At 48.1% G+C, this 27,673-nt stretch overlaps 1 protein-coding gene across 2 annotated transcripts; it reads right to left on the bottom strand.

The window, feature by feature from the left end:
- Nucleotides 1-385: 385 nt before the first annotated feature.
- Nucleotides 386-27,468, bottom strand: Rab4a (RAB4A, member RAS oncogene family). Of its 2 annotated transcripts, none has more exons than NM_013019.2 (8): nucleotides 27,316-27,468; nucleotides 11,865-11,945; nucleotides 9,660-9,774; nucleotides 7,682-7,744; nucleotides 6,257-6,411; nucleotides 3,012-3,107; nucleotides 1,759-1,891; nucleotides 386-1,002 (listed from the first exon to the last, which is right to left on the bottom strand). In NM_013019.2, the coding sequence occupies exons 1-7, from the start codon at nucleotides 27,344-27,346 to the stop codon at nucleotides 1,776-1,778; spliced, it is 657 nt and encodes a 218-aa protein (NP_037151.2). In that variant the 5' UTR covers nucleotides 27,347-27,468; the 3' UTR covers nucleotides 386-1,002; nucleotides 1,759-1,775. The 2 variants fall into 2 exon arrangements, with proteins under 2 accessions (NP_037151.2, XP_087450014.1); XM_087593888.1 differs by having other exon boundaries at nucleotides 6,257-6,373; nucleotides 27,316-27,467.
- Between the last annotated feature and the right edge of the window lie 205 nt (nucleotides 27,469-27,673).

The raw sequence follows: 27,673 nt of genomic DNA, 5'->3' as shown, positions 1-27,673 counted from the left end.
ACCTCTGCACTGTACTCCAGTCAAGCTGGTCTTGAACTCATGACAGCCTCCTGTTGCCTCAGCTCACTGAGTGCTGGGATTGTAGGTGTGCACCACCACACCTGGCATATGATGTGTGTGGTGTGGAGGAGTTTGCTGGGGATAAGCCCTGGGCCTTGCACGTGCAAACTGAGGCACTTTAACCTAGCCCAAGATTTCTTAATAAGCAGTTGCCTCCTTTGCTAGAGGTAGCGAGTTCCCTGAGAGCGACCACAAAGAACACAGCGATGCCCTTACGCTGAACTTTAAGAAAAGCACTGCGGTCAACAGTGGGTCTTCTGGTGTGGAGGTAACCTGGAAGCCAAGCAGGACGGGCAAACTGACCTGAGTCCACAGAGCAGGGGCGTTTACTGTGCATGAGAAACTCGGTTCCACTTTATTTCCAGGCTGTTAACGAGTCCTGTGGGTTTAGCATTTCAGGTGTGGAATTACAGAAACAGTGTAAAAGTGGGTGAGAGGGATTAAATAAGAAACGCACTGGCTGTTCACACCAGAGTCCTTTCATACTGAGTCACGCGTGTAACTGACACAATGAGAAAAGCACGCTCCACTTTCACAAACTGGCATCTCCTGGGAGTTAACCGACACAATGAGAAACACGCGCTCGCTCTCTCTCTCATTCACAACTGCATTTCCCGTGAGTTTAAATAAAAAAAGCTCATTGGGTGTGGGATCCTATCATGTCACACTGGCTCTGTGCTGTGTGGGAACGTGCTGGGCTGTGTGCAGCACAAGCTGGATTTAACGGAACATGAAGGGTACGTGTGGGGCGGGGATCTGCATACGTGTGGCATGTAAAGGTACTGTCTGTCCTCTGAGTTAGTTTGCAGAACGGCTGCTGAGCCCTGGCTGCCGGCGTGCACCGTTCCCGTGGAGATCTACTTCTGTGCAGAGTAGTAGATGGTAGTAAAATCTTCAGCTCTTCGGGCTCCTGCGGCTGTGCTCCAGAAACCACCACTGAACCTGAGAAACATTAAGCGAGATTCAGAAACTTTTATGCTTGTAAAGGGCCAAGCAGCTCAGAGCCCGACAGACAGGACGGTTTTCACCTTCAGATCAACACTGGCTCACGCAGCTGGCCAGCGCCACGTGAGCTGAGCATGTAGACTTGTAATCCCAGAACTTGGGAGGGAGGCTGAGGCAGGAGGATTGTTGCAAGGTGGAGGCCCACGTGGAACACAGAGTAAGCTCCTGCCTCAACTTCCCCAACAAAAATGTCTGCTGTGGTAAGTGGGAGAGGGAGCTACCAAAAGTTTGGTGGAGAGCTTACTGGTTCTGGGGATGCTTCAGTGAGGTCAAGTGTACTCCATGGTTTGAGGTAAAAACAGCCACAGCAGATCACTGGGCTCTCCCTGTCTGCCCTGCTTTTGCTTCTAGATGGCTGGGAGGAGCTCCTGCAGTGACGGTGCTGAGGGCAGACCTCTATTCCTTTTTTTTTTTTTTTTTAATTTATTTAATGTTTGAGTACATTGTCACTGTCTTCAGACACACCAGAAGAGGGCATCAGATCCCATTACAGATGGTGTGAGCCACCATGTGGTTTCTGGGAATTGAACTCAGGACCTCTGGAAGAGCAGTCAGTGCTCTTAACCTCTGAGCCATCTCTCCAGCCCCCAGACCTCTATTCCTAAGAGCCTCCCCTCCCTTCCTCCCTTCCCCTCCCACTACAGTTTTAGAGCCTCTCCTTTCTACCCAGGATGGAGGGCCCCCAACACCCACCTGTGTTGCTGGGGTGCCTAGCAGCCACACTCCTGTGCACTTGGAGCCTGTGTACGTCGGGGTGACCGTAGCTGTCTCAAGGCGGCGTCTCCATACTGGATACCAGAGCCCATCCTCTCGGGGTCCAGCTCACCTGAGGACCAGGACAATCCCTATGATTCTGTGTTCCCCAAAAATGCGCAAAGTGGAAGACGACAGAGTGTAACATCCCATCCATTTGTATCTTCATTGTGAAGAGCAAAAATGTATCTACTAAAAAAGATTGTCGTTTTTTGAAACAGGCTCTCACTATGTAGCCTTGGCTGCTCTTTTCTTGCTATGTAGACCGGACTGGTCTCCAGTGCAGAGCTGTGTCTGTCTCTGCCTCCCTAACCCTGGGATCAAAGGAGCGTACTGCCACACTGGGCTGGAAAAGAAACGCTTTAATTTTAAAATGCATGTGTGTAACGCGTGTGCAGGTGTGCAACACATGGATTGCCAGAGCTCAACTTGCAAGCTTTCTACTTGTTTTGAGACATGGGTTCTCTGAGACTCGGGGGTTCATTAACTTGGCAATGCAGTCTGGTGAGTGAGCCTCAGGGGTCTTCCTGACTCTGCCTTACCAGTGCCGTGATTACTGACGCGAACCACCACACCCAGGTTATTACACAGGTGCTGGGGATCGAATCAGGCCCTCATATTTATATGCTTTCATCCTGGTGCCTAGAAAAGCTATATTTATTTGAGTACATGATATCAAATATTCCTAGGAGGATCAAGAGCCCATAACAATGGCTGACTTAAGGGACTTTTGGATTTTTCAAAAAGTTTAAAGAGTGTATATGCACGCATGCATGCGGGTGCCCAAGAAGGCCATGAGAGGGCATTGGATCCCTTGGAATTAGAGACAGTTGTGAGCTGTCCATGGGATTTGGAGCCTCTGCAAGAGCAGTGTGTGCTCTTCGCCTCTGAGCCACCTCAGCCAGAGCTTTGGCTCTTTGAGTGGGACTATGTGACAGCACTATGCATAGAAAGGATCAATTTAAAACTAAGCGATAGCAATGCTCACTAATTTGTAATAACCTAATTTTGACAGCACCCTGTGCACACCCGTCCCCTAACCAGAGAGATTCCTGGACGCTTCCCCAGGCAAGTGTGACTGACTTGCTATATATAGCAGTGCTTTACTACAGCCTTGCTCGTCCCAGCCAGCAGGGGGCACTGTTGAGCTACAGGGCAAAATCCACAGACTGAGGCCAGGGAAAGGCTGGTACCTGATTCAATTTTGTTAAGTATCTTCCTTGCGCACTGCATGAAAGCCTCTTCGACGTTCTCGCCAGTCAGTGCACTGGTTTCCAGGAACATGAGCTCTGCAAATGTTATTAAAGAGAGAGGGAGCCACATTTAGAAGAGATTGGGAGAGAGTGATTTCTAGAGTCTCATTACAGTTTCTCGTTCATTTTGGAGGGAGTGCATGCTATGGTGCGCGTGCGTTGGTCAGAGGACAGTTGGTCACAGGTCAGACTTTTCTTCCTTCCACTGTGTAGACCACAGGGATGGAACGCGGGTCCTCTGGCCCAATGACAGAGACTTTCAACTGATGACAGCCTATTCAGGATTCTTAGGTAGTTACATGCAAAATCCAGTACCTAAATCTTCTCTTTCTATAACTATAAAATCAATACAAATAAATATGTATTTTTGTTGTCTGTTTTTATGAGAGAAGGTTCACATAGCTGAGGCTGGTCTTGAACTCTTGACCCTCTTGCCCCTGCCTCCAAGTGCTGGGATCAGGTTCCACCATATCCAGGTATGTTGATGTGTTATGGGAGCCCAACGCTTGCTGAGGAATGGCCACTGTGCCCTGACCCCTGAATAGACAGGATGGAGGAAGCACACAGAACTGTGTCAGTCGCTACCAGAGTGGGGGCTGGCTGGCTGAAGTCGAGACTTAGAGCCTGACTTTCTCCTCTGAGTGATCTGCGTGCTGATAAATCACTGCACGGCATACATATGAGCAGGTCCATCCCAGCCAGACACAGCCCCGTTGTCCAAGAAAAGCCATTTACATTCCCTTCGAAAATGTGTGCATTTGGGCACAATTTTTACTAATTTAGCTCTCCTCTAATCGATACTAATCATTAATACTAATTGGGGAGGTTGGGCAGTTTGATTTATTTTTATTATTTTTTTTTTTGGTGAGTGTTTTGCCTGAATGGATGCTTATGCACCACATGGGTATCTGGTGCCCAAGGAGGTGGTAAGCTGGGAATTGAACTCGAGTCCTTTGCAAGAACGAGTGCACTTATCCATCTAGCGCTGCTGTACTACTTGGATTCATGCTCTTGGATGCAGAGAGGGGAAAGCAGCGGAAAGCCCGCTCCTGTTGTCAGGTGCACCGCAGCCATTAGCCTGTACTAATGGGTCAGTACTAATGGACAACTTTCCTGATCATGCTAAACAGCTCTTGCTTTCTAAATAGCTCTAAAATGCCAGGGGTGGGGGAGCAGAGGTGGCAGGGTGGAGGTGGGGTGGTGGCACACACCTTTAATCTCAGCACTTGGGAGGCGGAGGCAGGTGGATGTGAGACCAGACTGGTCTAAGGATCGAGTTCCAGGACAGCCAAGGCTACACCAAATCAAATCAAAACCAAGGGGGGTGGGATGGGGAGGGGGAAACGTCCTCACAGAAGAAGGGGAGGGGGATGGGATCCTAGGAGGTTTATGGCCGGGGAAACCGGGAAAGGGAATAACATTTAAAATGTAAATAAAGGGCTGGAGAGATGGCTCAGTGGTTAAGAGCACTGACTGCTCTTCCAGAGGTCCTGAGTTCAATTCCCAGCACCCACATGGTGGCTCACAACCATCTGATGCCCTCTTCTGATGTGTCTGAAGACAGCTACAGTGTACTCATATAAAATGTAAATAAAAAATATCCAAAAAAAAAAGGAAGATTAAAGATTAAAAAAACTCTGTAGATAATCAAACATAAAAGAAAATTGAGCAAAGAATGGTTCATCAAAGTGAAGTTTCAAATGGAGAATTAACACATGGAAATAGATTCAAACTTTCAATGATCCAAATTCAAAACCAAACTGAAATAGCATCCTCCGGTATGTGACTGGACAAAAATACAATTGCTGAACATACTAAGACACAGTAAAACAGGCTCTCTCATGTTGCCCAGATTGTAAAAACCAGTGAAATGTATGTAATGTATGTAAATGTATATAAAAACATCTTTCACAGTTAAAAAAAAAATCAAAACCAGGGGCTGGGGATTTAGCTCAGTGGTAGAGCGCTTACCTAGGAAGCGCAAGGCCCTGGGTTCGGTCCCCAGCTCCGAAAAAAAAAGAACCAAAAAAAAAAAAAAAAAAAAAAAATCAAAACCATACAAACAACTAATGCTAACACAAGGCTCTCAACCTGTGGGTCGTGACCCTAGGGGTTGAATGATTTTCATAAGGGTTGCCTAAGATTGCTAACAGTAGCAAATTTATAGTTGTGATTTATCAACAAAAATATTTTTTCTGGCCAGGTCACCACAGCATGATGAACTGTAATGTATTACAGGGCCAACATTAGGAAGGTTGGGAACACAAATCTCCTGTGTAAGACATAACTAGTTCTCTTTCCTTTTTCTTTCCTCCCCACCCCCTTTTTGAAACAGTTTCACTGTATAGCCCTGGCTACCTTCAAGCTTTCAGTAAACCTCCTACTTCTGCCTCCCAAGTACAAGAATAACAGGCCCCAAACACCAAGCCTGGCTCATGTTTAGCTCTTAGTAAACACCCATCAAGCTGGGAGAGCAGGTTTCTCGTTCGTCCTTGATTCCAACCAGATGTGGACGGAAGGATGGAGTAGTCACAGCTGGCCCTCAGAATTAAGGCTCTTCCTGAAGGTTTATAATGCTGTTATTTCTACAAGCGACTGCTACTTTTGCAATGCAGTTTTGACATTAATAAATTTGTTACTCAGCTTGGTCTACAGAGGGAGCTCCAGGACAGCCAAAACTACATAAAAAGACTGTCTCAAAACAAAACAAAAACAAGCAAGATAGAAGTTTGTTACCATTGAATGAATGAGTTAATGTAAGAAAGTAGCTCAGTGGTAGAGCATTTGCCTACCAGCTGGGTTCGATCCTCCGCTCCAAGAAAAAAAAAGAAAGAAAGAAAGTGAAGCCGGCTGGTTGTTTCTTCTGCTTCCTTTCTATGTAGATGACGCTTTACCAGTTACACTTCAAAAGTTACATTAACAAACGTGCTGCCCTAAGACAGCTAACAAACCAGAGACACAAAGGCCCCACAGAGAGTAAATACCTTGCTTCCCTCGGCCTGTTGACCTGTGTCAGCAAGTGGGACAGACTAAGGTGTGCTGAACCAGCCGGAGTTGACAGTGGAGACCCCAGTTTCATGAAACAATTTAATCTCAAACCCCACCGATGGTTTAAGCCCCATCCACCCACTGTCGCTGTGCCCAGACCACTCTGAGAGACTCTTTAAGAGGAAAAAGTCACTTGCCATTCTCTTGTGCGAACCTGGAGGCTTCAAGGAAGGTGACTTCCCGGTCGGCATCCAGGTCCTTCTTGTTCCCGCAGAGAATGATGACGATGTTCTGGCTCGCCAGCATTCTGGCATCTGTTAACCAATTAGTAAGCGCATTGTAGGTTTCTCGGCTGTGTAACATAAGATTGTGGAAATAATACATGTATTTTATAAAACTAGCAACTGTTTCCAGCCATCCTTACCATGCACACTGCTTATCAACACTTCAGAGAGGGCAAGGGCGCCTCAGAGGGGACATGGGAACGTGAATGCTTGATACATCAGACCCATGGGCTATGTTTAGCTTTTGTTACAATGAAACCCGTAAGTCAGAGACTCTGGGTTCAAAAAAGGGCTTTCACTTCCCAAATGCAACTGAACCCCGAGTATGTGCAAGGTACGTGCCTGGCTTACAACACTAATCAGGGTCACCTGTGGATTTGTGGGCTCCTTGACCCACAGGAGTCCACTCTGCAATGACCTCCTGCCTCTCAGAGCTGGGGCTCAGGGACTTCCTGGCTTTGTTTACCCAGGACCAGCTCAGATCTTCAGGTTGGCTCCCATATTTGAGGACTGGCACAAGTGATGTCACACCCTGGCAGGTTGAGTCTCTCATGGCACTGGGGTGAAGTCAGGAGTATCGCCCCCTCTCAGAAGAGGAAGGCAGCATAGCTGTTCTCTCCTGTGTCAGGTTCCTCCCAGGAAAAGCCCCTTGCTGGAACCTTTTGGATGACCTGTTTCCAGGGCAGTGCTGCTAACTGAGGTAGTGATTGGTGAGATTTTGTTGAAGACGGGAATGTGCTGCAAGCTGCAGTGGCCATCCTGTGGTCACCAGGCATGCCTGGCATGGCACATTGAAATGTGGCCAGAACAGGGTAGGAGTAAACTAAGTTGTTACATGTCGTCAGTAACTGCAACAATGTTTCAGTTACATGCCACCAGCAACTGCAACAGTGTTTCAGTTACATGTCGCCAGCAACTGCAACAGTGTTTCATTAGCTCATTTAACCACCTCCACAGCTTTCTAAGGACCCAAGAGTCTTACCCTTATCAATGAGGAAACCAAGACCAAAACAGGGAGGCCCAGGCCTAGGGAGATGGCAAAGCCATTGGTTGATCTGAGCCTCAGTCTGGGTCTTTAGCCTCTTGGTTACTTCTGAGGAGGCACAGAGCCCTGCAGACCTTGAGGAGCGTGTCCCACACGGTGTGAAGAATGAGGCAAAAGGCTTGTTTCAGTCCCAACAGCTCACACACTAAAGACCTTTATGATTCCCCAGGAAAGGGCCCAGAAGCCTCCTGGGTACAGCTGTGCTGCCTGTCCAGACCAAACTAAATCACACATCTCTCTAACACGGGGATGCAGAACATCAAGTAGCCTGTGTGATGGGGAGGTGACATTACCTGGTGATGTCATAGACGAGGAGTGCCCCAGCCGCACCTCTGTAGTAGCTTCTCGTCACAGACCTGAAGGGATGAGAGGGGCTTCTAACAATCAAGGCCCTTTACTTCTCCCCACAAAAAACAATGCTTCCTTTTGAACCACAACATAGGGTGGGCCAGGACGAGCAGGTGCTCTCTCCGAAGCAGGAAGAGCCCAGAGGTTCATGGGTCTGCAATGTGGCCAGCAGGCACCAGGAGACCCTCATATCTCTGTCTTCCCCCTCCAGGTGCCCTGTTGGGTTCCCTTTCTTCTTCCCAGGAAAAGCCCGGACGGGAACAGCCTGGATTCCTGCCAGGGGCCTCGTTTACTCTGACCCACACAACATCCTTCTTCACCCCTTGCTCTACCAAGGACTGGGTCTTTGTCCACCTCACATTTTCAACCATCTGTTTCTCAGTAATATATTTTCTCCCCTGTAATACCGGCTTCGCTCTCTCTCTTTGCTAGGTTTTTTTTTTTTTTTACTTCCTGTGTATGATGTTGGGGTGGTGCATGTTGGTGCCACAGCATGTAAGCGGGAGGCAGACAACTTTGTGGAGATGGAGTTCAGCCTGTCGGGCTTGCTTAGCCAGAGCGTTTAGCCTCTGAGCCGTCTCGTTAGGTTTTTTTGTTTTGTTTTTTTTTTTTTTTGGTTCTTTTTTTCGGAGCTGGGGACCGAACACAGGGCCTTGCGCTTCCTAGGTAAGCGCTCTACCACTGAGCTAAATCCCCAGCCCCAGGTTTTTATACTTGTTCTGGCACCTCCTGTGGTCTCGACCCCCTGGATTCAAGTGATCCTCCTGCCTCAACCTCCAAAGTAGCTAGGACTATGGGTACCACCACACTCTATCCGCCAAGTGTAATCAAAAGGTGAAAAGCCTGTGGTGGGGGGTGTCACTCCTTCCACACTGAATGAAAGCATGACTAAAATGTTCACACACCGCTGTGCATCCACGGTTACAGGATGCTAACTGCACAACCTGACTAGCAGGGACCTGGAGTTAGCCTTTCTGAGTACCAGTTGTGCCAACGTGCCCAGCAGGACTCATAGCAACTGGCATGGTATACTCCAGTTAGCGTAAAGGAATAAAAACCCTCCATAGAAGTGTAATACGGAAAAAACCATTTGTCTTGTTGCTTTCCCTTGATTTTAATCTAAAAGCATGCATATTATGGGATGGTGCTACGCACCCGTCATCCTGGTGTTCATGAGCTTGATACATGAAAGTCGTGGGCTTGAGGTCTACCTAGACTGTAGTTAGAGGCTGGCTCAAACACCAAGCAGGGGGGCTGGAGAGATGGCTCAGCGGTTAAGAGCACTGACTGCTCTTCCAGAGGTCCTGAGTTCAAATCCCAGCAACCACATGGTGGCTCACAGTCATCTGTAATGGGATCTGGTGCCCTCTTCTGGCCTGCAGGCATACATGCAGGCAGAATGCTGTAGATCTAATAAATAAGTCTTAAAAACAAGCAACATGGGGGCTGGAGAGATGGCTCAGCGGGTAAGAGCACTGACTGTTCTTCTTGAGGTCCTGAGTTCAAATCCCAGCAACCACATGGTGGCTCATGAGCATCTGTAGTGGAATCTGATGCCCTCTTCTGGTGTGTCTGAAGACAGCTACAGTGTACTCATATATGATAAAAAATAAAAATATTAAAAAAAAAAACCAAAAAACCAACACCACCAAAAACCACCAAACAGACTGAAGCCAAAACCCAACTGCACGGACACCCAGCACCGCATGCTCCTGACCGAGTTGCCACCTCTGAGAGTCTAGTGATCTTTTGCTTGTTTTGGTATCTGGGGTCCAGTCAGGGCTCTCTCAGCACTGAGAGTGCCCAGATTGAGCTGGAGCTTTTGAATTCAGTGTGCATGCCGGTTTGAGACCATGCCCAGTGAAGGAGTCAAGCTAAGCAGTCCAGGTTCCAGCATTCTTAGTAAATTAGAAGGAAAGTTACCTGAACCGCTCCTGTCCAGCCGTGTCCCATATCTGTAACTTCACATATTTACCACCAACATTTATTATCTTTGAGCCGAATTCCACTCCTATGGTATGATTTGAGTCATCTTTGACTAAAAAGAAAAACAAACAACAAATAATTACATTTTAGGGCACAGAGGCAACAGATCAAGGTTTAAACAGGAAAGTTAAGATGGATCGGGGGGGGGGGGCTGGAGAGATGGCTCAGTGGTTAAGAGCACTGACTGCTCTTCCAGAGGTCCTGAGTTCAAATCCCATAACCACATGGTGGCTCACAACCATCTGTAATGGGATCTGATGCCCTCTTCTGGTGTGTCTGAAGACACCTACAGTGGACTCATAGACAAAATAAATAAATAAATCTTTAAAAAAAGATAGATCAAGGGCTGGAAAACTAAACAAATAGGAGACTGGTGTGAGTTTGATCCACTTTGGCTTGTATACTAAGTCCCTGGCCAGTTGGAGAGCTAAGAGATGAGAGATGATCCATTTCCAAAGATGAGCCACCCAGGGCAGCTGAAGGCTATAACCCACCCAACTGCACTCTGATGTGTATCTGGCTACTCTGCCAGGAAACAGGGTCCTACTGAAGAACCCTTTGCTGGGCTCACCATCTTGTCAACTCTTAGGATAAGAAAATGGTATACACCGAGCCTGAAACACTAAATAAAAACTCCATCATGCAAAGATTTAAGAATGTAACCTATTTGGACACGGTGGCAAAAACCTTTAATCCTAGTGCTCAGAAGTCAGAGGCCTTGGGTGAATCTCTGAATTCAGGGCCACTGTGGTTTATGTAGTGAGTTTCAGGGCAGCCAAGGCTACATAAGATGACCTTGTATTTAAAAGTACTCTCACCCAGCAGTAGTCCCTGCTGTTACGATGCTGACCCACCAGGCAGGATGTGCCCATTGGTACAACTGTTACAGGAGTAACCAACCATCCAGACTGGATGTGAGGCCTGCCCCACGGGAGGAAGTTCATAATGGTTCTGCAATCCTGGCCAAGAGCCCACCTCAAGAGGTTATGGGGCTTAGTGGGGCACCTGCTACAGCTGCTAAATGGGCGTGTCATGTTGTCAAACCACCTCCTAAATGTTTGCATTTATACCCTTAGGTTAGGGCCCTTCTCAGCCTCGGTCAGAGAAGCTTCCTTTTGGGTGGGCAGACGTTAGTGCAGAGACTCACAGCTGCTCAGAGTGCTGAGGGTAAGGCTGAGTGCCGCTCACAGTGTCGGGTGGGGGGATGGGGGCGGGTGGGTGAAAGCTGTAAGACCTGTGGGCGGGAGGAGCGCTATGTCTGGACACGATGTAGCCACCGCACTCACGGAGCTCACAGCACCTGTGCCGAGTTGCCTGTGTAAGACCTGCACAAAATCGAGCCCGTCAACATTTCAGCATAGAAGGGTGAGGGACTCATTGGGCAAGGCCCCACCAGCTGAGGAGACATTAGCAGTTAATGACTACTAAGGGAGGGAGGGTTGTTTAAATTCAGGGGTGTAGCCACTGGTAAGCTGCCTGTTGCCTACGGTCCTATAATTACCCCCCCATACATAGGCAAGCAACCCAAATCAAAGTTGGTGATATGACAGGAAAGTAAGGGTGGGGTGTGTGAGGAAGAGGGTTCTGGAGGAGGTTCTAGAAGGTGGGGTATGTGAGGAAGAGGGTTCTGGGGGAAGGTTCTAGAGGGTGGGGTGTGTGAGGAAGAGGGTTCTGGAGGAGGTTCTAGAGGGTGGGTGTGTGAGGAAGAGGGTTCTGGAGGAGGTTCTAGAGGGTGGGTGTGTGAGGAAGAGGGTTCTGTGGGGAGGTTCTGGGGCATTGGCTGGTCTTCCAGAGGATCCTGGCACAATTCCCAGCACCCACATGGCAGCTCACAACTCTTTGTAACTGTAGTCCCAAGGGATCTGACACCATCACACAGGCAGACATGCAGGCAATACACCAATGCACATACATTTAAAAAGGAATTTAAAAAAAGTGGGGTTGGGAATTTAGCTCAGTGGTAGAGCGCTTGCCTAGCAAGCGCAAGGCCCTGGGTTCGGTCCCCAGCTCCGAAAAAAAAAAAAAAAAAAAAAAAAAAGTGAAGTTCTTTGAAACCATGGTTTTCCCCCTGCAAGCCCAGCTTTCCCAGAAGCACGTGGTGCGTGCAGGTGTTGACCCGAGCTGCTGAGGGCTGCTACTTACATTTCTTCTCAATGAACTGATGGAGCAAGCAGGATTTGCCAGTTCCCGCATTTCCAATGACCAAGAACTTAAACAAGAAATCTGAAAGTCAAAGAAAGAATGAGAAATAACTTTAAAGGGAGCTGTGATGCATTCTTAGGCCGTGGTCATAAATCTAGTGAAGGGTTAGTTGCTGGTTACGACACAAGAGGTAACTGAGTCTTCCGTGGAAACGCACGGCCGCCTGTGCTTATTTACCCATTTCACGTCTGTGTATTTCTAATAAGCTCAGAGCTTCTTCAAGCTGCTCCTTCGACAACTTCCTAAATGTGACGGTTGAAAATTAGCTGCAACAATGAATAAAACGTGTCCCGGCTAGCCACGACACACACACACTCTCAGCTGCAAGCAAAATTAGCCAAGAGACAGAAGCCTGCTTCTCCTTCCTTCTCTATACGTTACGTCTGAGTTCCCAGACGTGTGGCTGTGTGTCACTTCTCATCCCTTGGCTGGAGTTCCCCAAAAGCAGCTGAGGTCATGTTCAGGCTGACTGAACTGACTCAGGGCAGACAGGGTCATTTAGTTTGGCATAGTTCCTTTTTAAAACAAACAAACAAAAAACAAAAAACAAACCAAAAACCTATTATTTTATGTTTTGTGTTCTGCCTGAATGTCTAGACACCATGTGTGTGCAGTACCTGCAGAAGTCAGAAGAGGGCATACAGTTCCTCCTTTTGTGGGGACCCCAACCATAAAATTACTGTCATTGCTATGATTTTGCTACAGTTATGAATAATAATGTAAATATCTGATGTGACCCCGTGCAAGTGTCAGTTGACCCCCAAAGGGATAGAGACCTGCAGGTTGAGAACCGCTGCTCTGAGACCTCTCCAGTTTCTGGGGTATTCCTTTTTTTTTTTTTTTAAGATTTTTATACACACACACACACACACACACACACACACACACACACACACACTGTAGCTGTCCTCAGACACACCAGAAGAGGGCATCAGATCTCATTACAGATGGTTGTAAGCCTCCACGTGGTTGCTGGGAACTGAACTCAGGACCTCTGGAAGAGCAGTCAGTGCTCTTAACCGCTGAGCCAACTCTCCAGCCCCTGGGGTATCCCTTTTACAGGACTGGAATAAAAGACTTTCAAGATGGAATTTGTTAATTAATATGAAATAGCTTCAGAAAGTCAGGGTTGAAAACTTTCAGTGTACCAGAAGCTGGCCTTGAACTCTTGGTCCTCCTGCCTCTGCCTCTTAAGGGCACCATTACAAGTGTGCCAACATACCCAGCACTTCAACTGCTCCCTTCCTCCCGCCCTTCATCTCTCTCTCTAAGACAGGACCTCACAATGTAAACCAGGCTGGCCTCAAACTCCAATGATCTACCTGCCTCCTCCCAAGTGCTGAGATTAAAGACAAGCCAGCTAGCTTGCTTTCTGGTTTTTTGGTTGTTTTTTTTTTTTTTTTTTTTGGTTCTTTTTTTTCTCTCGGAGCTGGGGACCGAACCCAGGGCCTTGCGCTTCCTAGGTAAGCGCTCTACCACTGAGCTAAATCCCCAGCCCAATTGCTTTCTCTACTAAGAACTCTAGTCCTGCAGAGCTGGGAGCTGCACACCATTGGCTCCTTGCTCCAGAAGTAACCCTATCTGCTGCAAGCCCCGCCCTGACGGCACTGCTCTGTAATCCTCTCTCCAGACCACATCCTCTTCCAGATGGGACCATGTGCTCATGACCCTAGCCGCTCCTGTTCTCCCCCATTAAGCTGACAGGTGCTAGTTTTTGATATGGCCCTGCCACCACTTTCTGGAACTATAACCATCACTCAGAGATTAAGCCTATTTGGTCTCCAATGATGTCCAAATGGTTGCAGAAAATCATGGGACAGTGCATTAGAATTGTCAGCATTTAAATACCAACAACGTCAGCTTCCCACTGCATGTTTTTAAAGCATGGCATGGAGACCCTGCTCTTCTTTCTTCCTGAGTGCTTCTCTTTCTTTTAATAATTATGTATAAAATGTATGTTAAAATATATTTTAATAAACTTCAATTCTGTTTCAAAAACAAGTTATAATAAGGGCTGGAGGAATGACTTATTGATAAGAGCACTGGCTGCGTTTGCAGAGCACCTAGGTTTGTTTCCCAGCATGCACGTGGCAGTTTACAGCTACTTGAAACTCCAGTTCTAGAGGACCCAGCATCCTCATCTGGCCTCTGACGCATCAGCTGCACACATAGTGTACACTTACATACACACAGGCAAAACACACACATAAAAATAATTAAGCTTAGTGTGTCCATACAGTGTGTCCATACAATGTGTCCATACAGTGTGTCCATACAGTGTGTCCATACAATGTGTCCATACAGTGTGTCCATACAGTGTGTCCATACAATGTGTCCATACAGTGTATCCATACAGTGTGTCCATACAATGTGTCTATACAGTGTGTCCATACAGTGTGTCCATACAGTGTGTCCATACAGTGTGTCCATACAATGTGTCCATACAGTGTGTCCATACAGTGTGTCCATACAATGTGTCCATACAGTGTATCCATACAGTGTGTCCATACAATGTGTCTATACAGTGTATCCATACAGTGTGTCCATACAATGTGTCTATACAGTGTGTCCATACAGTGTGTCCATACAGTGTGTCCATACAGTGTGTCCATACAATGTGTCCATACAGTGTGTCCATACAGTGTGTCCATACAATGTGTCCATACAGTGTATCCATACAGTGTGTCCATACAATGTGTCCATACAGTGTGTCCATACAGTGTGTCCATACAATGTGTCTATACAGTGTGTCCACACAGTGTGTCCATACAATGTGTCCACACAGTGTGTCCATACAATGTGTCCACACAGTGTGTCACACAATGGACTGGAACTTTGCCTTAAGAAGGGAAATGTTTCAAATACTTGCTATACCAGATGACCTTTAAGGACATTAGTGACATAAACCGGTCATACAATGACAGATACTGATGATTCCATTTACGTGAGGACCTTACAGTAAACTGAAAGTGGGTGATGGGTGCCAGGGCCTGGATGGGGTAAAAATAGAGAACTTTATCTCATGGCATGAGCATCGATCGGCTTTAGACATGAGAGTTCTAGAGACTGTAGGTCACCACTGAATTAAGAAATGTGACTGTGCTTTAATACCACTGAAATGTACATGCAAAATTTCAGTCTTTATATCATACATACGACATATGTGGTGTGTATGAATGTGGTAAGCTTGTGCCATGAGACATTTCTGGAGGTCAAAGGACCGTCTCGGGTGCTGCCTGTTGCATTTTGTTTTGTTTGAGACAGGGTTTTTTTGTTTTTTTTTTTTGTTTTTTTTTCAAAGATTTATTTATTCATTTATTATATATAAGTACACTGTAGCTGTCTTCAGACACACCAGAAGAGGGCATCAGATCCCATTACAGATGGTTGGGAGCCACCATGTGGTTGCTGGGATTTGAACTCAGGACCTGTGGAAGAGCAGCCAGTGCTCTAACCACTGAGCCATCTCTCTAGCCCCCTTTGTTTTTGTTTTTGTTTTTAATCTAACAGCGTGCACTGGCTGGAGAGCTGGTGATTCTGTCTCCTGTCTCCACCTCCCATCTCCACGTAGGACACCAGGATCCAGCTGTGTGTTACACTAGTACACTCAGCTTTTACATGGGTTTGGAGGAATCACACTCAGGCTCTCCTGGAGGAAGAGGTGGGGGCGGGGGGAGTGTGTGTATCCCCATCCACAGGAAAAAAAACATGGAAAACCAAGCCTAATCATTCTCGCTAAACAGCTTTTCACACCAAGAACCTGAAGTAAGGTGGTTACGATTGCCAGGCCAAGGGAACTGGAATGTCTCCGCCTTGCTCAGTAGTCTCTTCTGTTAGGAAATAAAGTTCTATAAGATGTAAAGAGAAGATTTAAAAAAAAAAAGGATGAAATGTTGGGTCTCTTATTTCTTGAGTATTGTGGGAGAAGGAAGAGAGGCTGGGACACTGAACACTCTGGACCTTGGATTCACGCAGCTGAGCATGGACTTTGGCTCAGATTTGTTGAACCATCCTCCATAAACTATTGACTGCACCATTGCCACGCCTGGGCAGAGGGTGACATATAAGTGTTCCATGATGGAGAAAGGACCGGAAAGATACATGATCTCTATGCAAAAACACGGAAGCTCAGAAAGCTAACAGATTATAAACAGAAGACATTTTGTTTGAAATCACTTTGGCAAAATATCCAAGAATGGTCCAGCGTTTAGGAAACCAGGAGTGACGGTGCCTGGCTGGAACAGTGCAGGTGCAGTCTGGGGGGAAGGGCGGAGGGGGTCTGGAGTACCTTGGACAACGTCAAAAACCCATCACTCCTCTCAGGAGGGTGGGAACAGTCCCTTTGGAAAATGAATTATGAGCCGATACTGTAATTATTCCAGATAATAAAGCCCAAGTCAGGAAGTCGACAATAAAAACCCCAGAAAGCAATGTAGACACAGGGACACAGAGCCCCCCTCCTCCCCACAAACACACACACACACACACACACACACACACACACACACACACACACACACACAGTCCTCTGAAGATAAGTTTACAACCAGAAACTACAAAATCCCTCCTGAGGACATTATGATTAGTGGCATAAGCCAAATGGTGATCCTGTTTGGGTGAGGGTCCTGGAGCTCACACACAGAGAACAGGGGCACGGGGGTGGGGATGCACCTCAGTGCCTCACCGCATGCAGACCCTGCCTTCAGGACCTGCCAATGAGCAGCCTGGTAGGAGCCATCAGGACAACGAGTAACATGAAAATGCAGTTAAAAATGAAGGGGGGGCTGGGGATTTAGCTCAGTGGTAGAGCGCTTACCTAGGAAGCGCAAGGCCCTGGGTTCTGTCCCCAGCTCCGAAAAAAAGAACCAAAAAAAAAAAAAAAAAATGAAGGAACAGGGGGTTGGGGATTTAGCTCAGTGGTAGAGCACTTGCCTAGCAAGCACAAGGCCCTGGGTTCGGTCCCCAGCTCCGAAAAAAAGAAAAAAAAAAAAAATGAAGGAACAGGAGGCTTGGGAGAACGGGTGCAATAGTCTAGATGGCCTAGGAAGAAAAATGATAACCATTAAACATAAGTTCTCACAGAGCCTGGTACTCCAACCTTTCCATTTGAGAGAATGAGGCAAGAGAAACACAAGTTCGAATCCAGCCTGGACAACTTTGTCTCATAATAAAAAGTGAAAGCAGAGGGCTGGGCATGTATCAAGGACCAGGCAGTAGGGCATGCCTGCAGTGTCCAGAGGCCTGGGTTCAGTCCCCAGTGATGAAAAACCAACAAAACCAGTACTCAACGCAGATCGAGGAACAGACAAAGACACAGTGAAGAGAGGATGTGTGCAGTGGAAACTGTGGGAAAATTACCAGCAGGCAATAGAGCGCCTCTCTCTCTCTCTCTCTCTCTCTCTCTCTCTCTCTCTCACACACACACACACACACACACACACACACACACACAGAGAGAGAGAGAGAGAGAGAGAGAGAGAGAGAGAGAGAGAGAGAGAGAAAAAACCAAACCAAACCAAACCACCACCACCAAAACAAACACACAGGGGGACCCTGAAAGAGAACGAAGACAGAGGAAAACCTAATATTTGTTAACGAGGGTCAGCACCAAAAGGCACAGTGATTGGGGGCTTTATGACACTAACATTAAAGGAATCAGCTGGGTGTGGTGAGTCATACCTGGGCTCCCAGGTCTGGGGAGGCACAGGCAAGAGGGTCACTAAGAGTTCAAAGCTAGTCTGAGCTACAGTGTGAGACCCTGCTTCAAAACAAGGGCCAGGGGCTGGAGAGACGGCTCAGTGGTTACGAGCACTGACTGCTCTTCCAGAGGTCCTGAGTTCAAATCCCAGCAACCACATGGTGGCTCACAACCATCTGTAATGAAATCTGGCGCCCTCTTCTGGTGTGTCTGAAGACAGCTACTTATATTTATAATAAATAAATAAATATATAATATAATAAATATATAATAAATATATAAATATAATAAATAAATAAATCTTAAAAAAATTGTAAGAAAAAAGGATTTAGATGGTAACCAGGGATCCGTGAGACCCTAACCCAACAACAATAACATCCCCCACTCACCCATCCAACAGCCAATCAACAGAAAGGAGGCGGAGAGAGAGAGCTAAGGTGGCAAGGGGTTGTGGAAGGAACAGCACAGGGCTCTGAGCTGAGAAATTTTATAGTTTATGAATATTTATTACATGGCTGTGTGTGTGTGTGTGTGTGTGAGAGAGAAAGAGAGAGAGAGAGAGAGAGAGAGAGAGAGAGAGAGAGAGAGCGCGCGAGCGAGCACGAGCATTCTGTTCCCTTCCAAATCATGGTGGAATGAATTTCCATCCTCAGGGTATTTCTTTCCAGGATCCTCTTGAAAACCCCATGGTTATGACACTCACAAGGTAATGGTTTCTTCAGGGAGGAATTAGCTCCAAGGCAGGAAAGAGTCTATATCCCAAAATAGGAACGCTAAAATGGGACCTCATGCCAGTGTACTTCTAACTTTCCATATGATAAATGTCAGATGGGATGATGGGAAAGCTATCAAGCAATCAGCAGCAGTGAGTAGACACAGCCACCCTTCCTTGGAAGGCACTATGGAGCAGAAAAGGTCACAGTAGTCAGAGGACATGACACTCAATGCCCTACCTCCTCCCCAGACCCCAGCAGACCCCAGCAGACCCCAGCAGGATGGTGAGCCAAGGCACAGAACAGTGTGCAGTAGGGACCAGTGGAAATGACGAAACAGCATTGCACACTGTGCTCAACATCCAGTGCCTGTGACCTCAGGCTTGGTTGGCCGACAGTGCCTGTCTGCAGCTCTGCCAGCTCTGACCCCATTTTGCTTTAACTCTGGTCCTGTTCTCAGACTCGGATCATGGCCCCACGCTGCATCATGGGACCCTGCTATCTTTTTTTTCTTCTGAGTGCATTGTGGAACTGGCTGTTAAGATAAAACTTATCTGAAACTGGATGTCCAACCCCCAAGATGAGAGAATGCCAATGTGTGTGTGTGTGTGTGTGTGTGTGTGTGTTCACACCACCTGCAGTCTGCCAGCACTAGACCTCAGGAGACAACAACCTGGTCCTCCCAAGAATGCTGCCCACTTCTCCAAAGGAGAAAGTGGTAAGGAGACACAAACATGGTGGCCCCCTTCCAGGACACACACCCTCACATGCTAACACCCTCACAGCGGAGAGCTTTGAACACGAGTTCTAGAATGCCTTCTTAGTTTCCCCTTCATATTGCCACTTTGAAGTTGAGGTTGCTGCAGGCCATAGAGGGATGGGGGCCCTTGAACTGCACACCCCCCAGGGTCCCTCTTCCTAGTCCAAGAGGCACTTGGCTTTGGACAGGTAGGTGGAAGATTTGGGGCCTCCTTGCTTTCAAGCTTAGAGTTTGCGAGATGAAGACCAATAGAGGTGTGTCAAAGGATGCGGGAAGAATCTATTTTGAGATACTGAATGGCAGATTCAGCTGGACGATCCTGTGAGCAGACAAGGTTGAAGCCACGGGAAGCATCCCTCAAACGGGTTGACCATGAAAGGCCCCTGGTGAAGTCTGTGCCCTTGCGGAGGGAGAGAATCCTGACCATCTCCCCGCTACAAAGCTCACCGCCCTGGAGCAGCAGATCTGGTAGAAGACTGGGCCAGGATGTTGCAAAGCACATGTCCTCGCAACACAGAGAAGCAGGGCAGTAAATGCAGACACTGGAGCTGGGGGGGGGGGAAGGGCAGGGTATCTGGGAAGGGCACAGACTTCACCAGGGGCCTTTCAAAGAGGCAGGGACTTTCACTTCAGGATCGATGTAGTCAGTGATGGGAACTGGGCAGAAGGCGCCCAGGGTAAAGCCAGGGAATTGAATACCTGAAGCAGAAGAAGAGAAGGTGGCCAGAATTGACCCTGCAGAGCCATGAGGCTGAGGTACTGACCAGTCCTCTGTAGAGATGCATCAGGCACCAGGTCGGTCAGGAACTGAGGACAAAGCAAGATGGCCAGCAGATGACCCTGATGACGGCTTGCCCAAATGTCTGTGGATGACAACAATCTAAAAAGAGCTGGCAGGGCTCAGCATGAAGGGCATGTACATTTCAGAAAATGCGGAGTCTGGTGTCCTCCTGAGGGAAAGGCAGCCCAGAATGAGAGGTCAGCACCAGTGTAGGACACAGCGAGCTAAAGATAAAGATGTCCGATTAGGGCAGAAGCCCTTAATCAGGAACAAGTTTTAAGTGTATTAAAGAGTAGACTGTTGGACTTGATTAGGTTAACGGAAGGATGAAGCCGGGCAAACACTAAAGAAACAAGGGCAAATAGTCTGTCAAGATGATTTTCAGAAGATTGCAAAGATTGCCTCCCAAGTACTGGTATCACAGGTGACCGCACCCAGTGTGAACAGCTACCTTGATTGATGGCTGATTCAAAGGGCCCTCCCGATGTGCCTTGGCATAGTAGATGGGCGGGTAAGCGTGCTAGACAGAGAACTGTCAGCTGGCTCTCAGCTCTTCCTTTATGGGGAGCAGGCTCATGGGGTGTCAGCTTTGACACACCGAGGGCAGGGACCCGAGGTCTCATCGTCTTAGAAAGTCTGACCTCCTATTGCGATGAGTTCTGTGATCTGGCCACCACAGGCACACACAGAAAGCATGGGCTCTCTGAACAGGATACTGTACAGATGGACAGTGCCCATGATCTAGAGGCCTCCTAGGTCTGAGGGACCACCGTGCACTCCCACTTTGTAGCCGAATTAGCCCTGGATCCACAGATAGGTTCCACTCCATATGGATCACGGTAAGTCAACAGAATCTGGTCACATGGCTAGGGGTGAGGAAGGTTGGCCTCTCGGACATCTCCAGCTGCATGTGGGATCTCGGTCCACCTCATAGTGGGTTTGAGTTCTGGGCACGAAGTATATGGCTCCCCTCCCATCCGCAGATAAGACTAACCACTGACTAATGCACATACCTGCTTCTTGGGGTGGGAAAGTCCCCAGTGTAGCAGTGGGCAGAGGACCGACCATTAGTGTCAGAAGAGTTTTGATCGGCCCTGAAAATTGAGGCCTGTCAACATCTAGAAATCGTCTATGCATGAGCAGGGGTAACTAAGGAGCAGGAATTGTGTTCCTGAGAAATGAGCCAGAACCTTTGTGATGTTTTTATGACCTCGGCAAGCCTGCCTCATACACACAAAGTACCAGGTTTGATACCCAGTGTTCATGAGCTGGGCGTGGTGGTGCACACCTATAATCTCCCACTCAGAGGGTAGAGGCAGGAGCATCAGACATTCAAGGTCATCTTTGCCCGCACAAGGCGTTGGAGACCAAGGTGAATGAGAGGCTACCAGGTAGTCCTGAGCTGGGACAAAGGGGAGTCCTCGTGCAAACAGTAACAATGAAGCCAGAGGGTTGGGGATTTAGCTCAGTGGTAGAGCGCTTGCCTAGCAAGCGCAAGGCCCTGGGTTCGGTCCCTAGCTCTGAAAAAAAAAAAAAGAAAAAGAAAAAAAAAACAAAAACAAAAACAAAAAAAAACCAAAAAAAACAAAAAAAAAAAAACAATGAAGCCAGACACCTGAAAAGCACTGGGGTTGTGCACTGAGCAAACTCCACAGGGTTCTGAGCTGCGTCTTGGGCACAAATGTGCCCTGCAGCACCTGAGTGGGTACCCCAGGCCCTGCTTGTCACCCCATGACTTCTTTGGCTGGCCCACCCCCACCCCCATCTGACCCTTAGTCTCTCCAGGGCACCTCCAGAGCTGGCAAGTAGGTTCTCCCATGCTCTGCTCCGAGGGAGGCTTGGCAGGGCCTTGGCTCCAGATCCGGGTCCTCGGCAGGGAGACTTGTTTTGCCTATTTTCAGGCTACAGGAGGTGCCCGTGTGATCTCATCGGTCCAGGAAACTCAGTCCACAGAACAGGTTTTATTAGCCTTCCATTTCCACCACCACAATGGGACTGTCTGATTTCTGTCACAAGCAGAATAATAAAACCAGGCCTCCACGCCAAGTGTCTGTTTATTTTGGCTTTTTGTTTCCTCTTCTCTGAGACCGAAAATCATGGTTGCTCCAATGGCTTCGCATCAAAGCCAGTTCTGGCTGGCTGTCCTTGGATTGCACAGAGGACCAAGACAGGTCATCTGGACCCTGGGATCCCAAAGACGAGAGTTAACTTTCTAATACTGAAAGAAGGTTCGTAAGCAAGAGCAGAAGGACCCATGAACTGTGCCTGGAATTGTGTTTCCCTTCTGAGCATCCGACAATCGATATGGTAGACTCACTGGAAGCCGGTGGGGCTGCTAAATGCACGCTCTACACATATCGCCAGCTATGACAAAATGCTTTGTTTTCAGACCTCTACTTGCTTTTCTGCAAGATTAAAAATTTATGTTTGGAAAGAAAATGATAAACATCTCTCTAAAATAGGCCTCCCATTCATAATTTATTAGTACTTTATGAATAGTGTCTTTTTTTCCCCCCATCTAAATATCACTGACTCCTTAAGGGTTAAATGCCAAAGCGTACCGCACCTGGGAGAAGATGGAGACGGATGTGGTGGCTCAGTCTTGCGACCTGTTTCAGGAGATAGAGGCAGAAGGACCGGATGTCTAGCCTGGGCTACATGAAACCCTGTCTTTTTCTTTTTTAAATCATGCCGGTGTGTGCGTGTGTGTGTGTGTGTGTGTGTGTGTGTGTGTGTGTGTGTGTGTGTTGGTGGGGATGGTGTATGCACATGAATGCAAGTGCCTACAGAGGTCAGATTTGATTTGTTGGGTCCCCCTGGATTTGGACTTAGGGGGTTGTAACTACCTGAACTGGGAATTGAACCTGAGTTCAATCCCAGCACCCAGCTCACGACTGCCTAGAACTCCAGATCCAGGAGATCAGATGGCCCCTTCTGGCCTTGTAGGCACCCATTCACAGGGCATAGTCACTCATATATGCACGCACATACACACACATGCAGATGCACACACACACTCACACATACACACACATACACACACATACACACACACATATACTCACGCACACTCACACAGGCACACAAACACACACACACACACACACACACACACACACACACACACACACACACGATGAGTAGTTAGCAGAAAGCACTCTGATGATCTCAGTGTTGCACGTCAGACACCAGAGTGCTATGTTCTTTACTAGGTGAAGTATTCCATGCTGAATTTACTACAATGGAAGCAACCAGCAAGAATGGACTTCCTCTGTCTCAGGAGTCACTCACGCAGTACACGGAGTAGACCGAAGGGGGTAGACACCTGTCTCAAATTCGTCCTGCACGCACTGTTTAGTGATTTCTGTGACCAGCCATTTAGTGTCCGTCCAGAAATACCCTACTCTGTCTGATCAGCCCCAACACGGGGAACTTAAAGGTGTGTTTTTCTTGTGCTTTTTAAAAAAAGATTTACTTATTTATTATATTTAACTACACTGTAGCTGTCTTCAGACACACCAGAAAAGGGCATCAGATCCCATTACCGATGGTTGTGAGCCACCACGTGGTTGCTGAGATTTGAACCCAGGACCTCTGGAAGAGCGGTCAGTGCTCTTAACCACTGAGCCACCTTTCCAGCCATCTCTCCTAAAGGTTTATGTAACTGAAGGATAGTTTTCAAGCCCTGGGGTCTCAGGCTACTGATCTTGGGGTTAGCATTGGGGTGGTCCAGCTAGTCCTCACTGAACCCAGGGGACTGTTTCTCTTTTTTTTCTTTTTCTTTTTCTTTTTTTTCTTTTTTCCTGGGCTGGGGACCGAACCCAGGGCCTTGTGCTTGCTAGGTAAGCGCTCTACCACTGAGCTAAATCCCCAATCCTGGGGCTGTTTCTCTAACAATAGAACCTCCCTCCTTTCAGATCAGGGGGGCTCAGGCTGAGGATTCAGTGTCATGTTGTTTGCTGGGACCAAGATTGCTGAAGGGAGGAGGACTTGTTTTGCTTAGTTTCACAAGGGTCATCCCATGGGGCCTGGGACGTTGGAAATAGATGCTAGGATGCAGAGCGAAGGGTGTACAAGAAGAGACAGGTTGTCGATAGTAATATCAGATCATGAATCTATTAAGGGATAGATAATTGATAAGTACGCACCCCCCTCCCAGAAACCCACCACAGACATACCTAGAGTATGCTTTACTAATATAATATACTAGGTGCCTCAGTCTAACCAGGTAGACTGGGTAACCACTGCACCTTTCCACCAGAAGCCTACCTGTGTAACCTTCCAATTTGCATTATGGTATCATGTGATCTGAAGCAGTGATCGCGGGGTTAGGGGATTCGGGCTCAGGAGGTGCTGGGCCTCACTCAGCCAGTGCGGGGTGTAGCAGCCGCTCTACAAACAGGAGGCAGAAGCACTCACTGCCTCTTAGCTTTCATCAACCTCCACCAAGCCACAGAGCCTCCCTTTCACAAAAGAAAGAGAACCAGCCCCAACACGAGGAACTTAAAGGTTAGGCAAACATTCCTCTGCCAGCCAACAGGCAAACGTCCTCCGGAAGGAGAGGACCTGGTTGTTTTAATTTGGGGAACAATGCTTTGTAAACACAGCCACTGATAAGGGAAAGTGACAGCCTTTGCCTTGGTTTTGGGTGACTTTTCTTTCAGGGCAGAGGCCTTAGGGAACACTTGTGCCTCTTTCTAAAGATAAACTTCTACTTATTAATATATAATAAATACTGTAATATATTATATATACATATATACACATACACACACACACGTTTCCTCCATTGAAAGAAATATTAGATTCAGACTTAGTTAAAAATTAAAACCCTGGGGGTTGGGGATTTAGCTCAGTGGTAGAGCGCTTGCCTAGCAAGCCCAAGGCCCTGGGTTCGGTCCTGGCTCCAAAAAAAAAAAAAAAAAGAAAGAAAGAAAAAAGAAAAGAAAAGAAAATTAAAACCCTGGAAACAGGAACACATGTCTATAATCCTAGCACTTGGGAGGCAGAGGCAGGGGTATTGCCATACGTGTGAGGCCAACCTGGGCTACACGGTGAATTCTAAGCCATCCAGAACTATAGAGAAAGACCCTGTCTCAAAACAAACAAAAAAATAAAACTAAAGTCATATTTGGGAAAAATACCTTGAAATAAGGGAAAAGGTAAATATTCACAGGGCTGCAGAGATGGCTCAGTGGTTAAGAGCACTGACTGTTCTTCCTAAGGTCCTGGGTTCAATTCCAGGCACCCACATGGCAGCTCACAACTGTCTGTGACTCCAAGATCTCCCTCGCACAAGCATACACCTGGGCAAAACACCAATGCACGTAAATTAGAAATAAGTAAATTAATAAACAGGCACACACAAAATGTGTGTGCCTCCTGGTATCTTGCACATGCTAGGTAAGCTCTCTGCCACTGAGTTTTATCTCCAGTCCCTGAGGTAATACTAACAGTGACAGCTTCACGATCAGAGTTTAATCAGTACGCTGTGGTGAGCAAACCCTAATTAACTTTGCGTGCCGTGAAGCAGAGGGTGTGTGGTGATGTCCGCCTTATTACCTATCATTTCCTGAGAGAACCAAGGGACAAGGCTGCCTCCCATGCTGTCCTCCTCCTGCCTCACTTGGCCATGACACCGGGAGGCTTTCTTTGAGGGCTCTACTCCTCCCAGGAACTCCTCAGGCGACTCAAAGAAAAGGATGACAATGAGCTAGAGAGTGTATTTTGCTGGAGGCATTTCTTATAGTGGCTCCTGGCAGAAAAATCAAACCACACCACACCACACCACACCACACCACACCACACCACAGAGGCATACATAGGCCACCTGTGGCCTTGACAAAGCCAGTCACCCACTGGATAGTGCCTTTAGCGTACAGGGACAAGCATTATGCCCCAGTGCCACAGGAAGAGTGGATGCTGGTTCTGGGTGATAGTGGACCAGGCTGTTGTGTGCCTCATGACACCCTTTCCAGGGTCCCACCCTCTCAAAGTCCAAACCGCCGAAGTTCTTCAATTGTGTCCTCACCTTTCTCAAGGTAAGGTGCCCAAGCCACACTCCCAGACCTGAACCCCAGGTCTGCCTGTCCACTTGCCTGTCTCTGACCCATCTAGGTCAGCTCTTTCTCACACAGCCGTGCTGAATCCCTCAGAGCTGCTGCCTGGCTTATAATTGTTCACCCACTAAGGCCACATCTGAAATAAAAATCTACTCCTCGCTGGACTGCAAACTCTTGGGGAGGTTTCCATCGCACTCAGACAATGAGTAGAACCTTCCTGGAGGTACCCTGACCCCACCCTGTGGCAGGAAGAAAGCAGGGGGCACATACTGGATGGGGATCACCTGACAGATCACCACGATTTTCCGTGGGAGTCCCTCTCTGGGACCAGCACAGACTGAGTCAAAGTTTCAGGTCTCAGTACAGGCAAGCGTGGGCCAACCATGCATAGTAGTAGTTGTTTAGTCTTACCTCGGTTGGGGGAGGGGGAGCACCCAGCACGTGCATTGAGAACGCCTGGGTGCTGCAGGAGCAAACAAACAACAACAACAACAAAAAGATGAAAAAAAAACGAAAACAACAACAACAACAAAAAAAAAAAACCAAAAAAACAAAACCACAGCTCCATATCCAAGGCCTCTGGCCATAAAGAGGAAATATATTTATAAATCTCTATAATGCAAACATATGCTGGAGGAAGGGAGGAAGGGAAAGATACAGGAGGCCAGGGGTCTCCAGAAAAGAGGTGCGTTCATCCACTTAAAACTCATTATAATCTCAATGCAAAGAAAGGAATTCCAAACCTTGAGAGGCCCACAGCCGTGCCCCCAGAGCCACTGAATGCAGGCGTGGCCCAGAACCTTCATCCCCGCGGTTGGTGCTGCAGTGAGGAGGGGGGAAACTCAACGATAAATTGGCTCTTCCAACCCTGAGCCATTTAAACAACCCAAGGAGGAAAATGTAGGGTGAAACCAGGGTCAAAGCAGGGGGGACCTTGGGAGAGAGATTCACAGCAGCTCTGCACAGCTGGGGGCACCTGCTGGCCACCGAGTCCAGCCCAGCGCCTGGCACCCCTAGCTCCTCAAGATTCCAACCTATCCTGAAACACCCAGACATTCTCAAGTTCCAGCTCGACCTTGACACCCCAAGAATCTCAGGCTCCCAGCCGCTGACACTTCAGGATCCTCAGTATCTCCACCCGGCCCCTAACACCCAGATTCTCAGGATCCCAACTGCTGACATGACTAGAATCCCAACCCAACCCTAAACAACCCAAGATTCTCAATATCTCCACCTGGCCCCTGACACCGCGAGGTTTGCACGACATCTCGATAGTCTAGACACCGGCTCTGGACACCCTGACTGACCCCAGCCCCCAACATTCCGGGACCCCAAGGCCTGCCCCTCTATCCTCGCACGCAAGCCCGCGCGTCCTACCGTAAGTCTCGGACATGGCGGTCTGCGCCATCCTGCCGCCACAGCTCCACGGGGTTCGTCCTCCAGTCTCCGCAGAGCGAGAGGAACCGAGTGTGGAGAGCCGGGTACGGGCCCACGGCGAGCCGGCCACCGGCTGCGGCCCAGCGGGACTCGGCTCCGCGCCTGCGCACCGCCGCCCGGCGAAGCAGCCGGGCGGAGGGGGGAGGGGCGGGGTCGCAGGAGGAAGGAGGAGCGAGGTTGGGGAAGGGGAGGAGGGAGGGCAAGAGAACTGGTTAGAGGCTCCTACTCGGAGGAGGAGGCGAAGGTGAGGGAGGATGAAGGAGGGAACCAGGAAGGAGGAGGGCGGGGCTCGGGAGGG

Source organism: Rattus norvegicus, chromosome 19, assembly GCF_021556685.1.
Source record: "Rattus norvegicus strain SHRSP/BbbUtx chromosome 19, alternate assembly SHRSP_T2T, whole genome shotgun sequence".
Classification (NCBI taxonomy): domain Eukaryota; kingdom Metazoa; phylum Chordata; class Mammalia; order Rodentia; family Muridae; genus Rattus; species Rattus norvegicus.
Note: the sequence above shows the minus strand (reverse complement) of the source record. Positions and strands in the feature narration are given on the sequence as shown.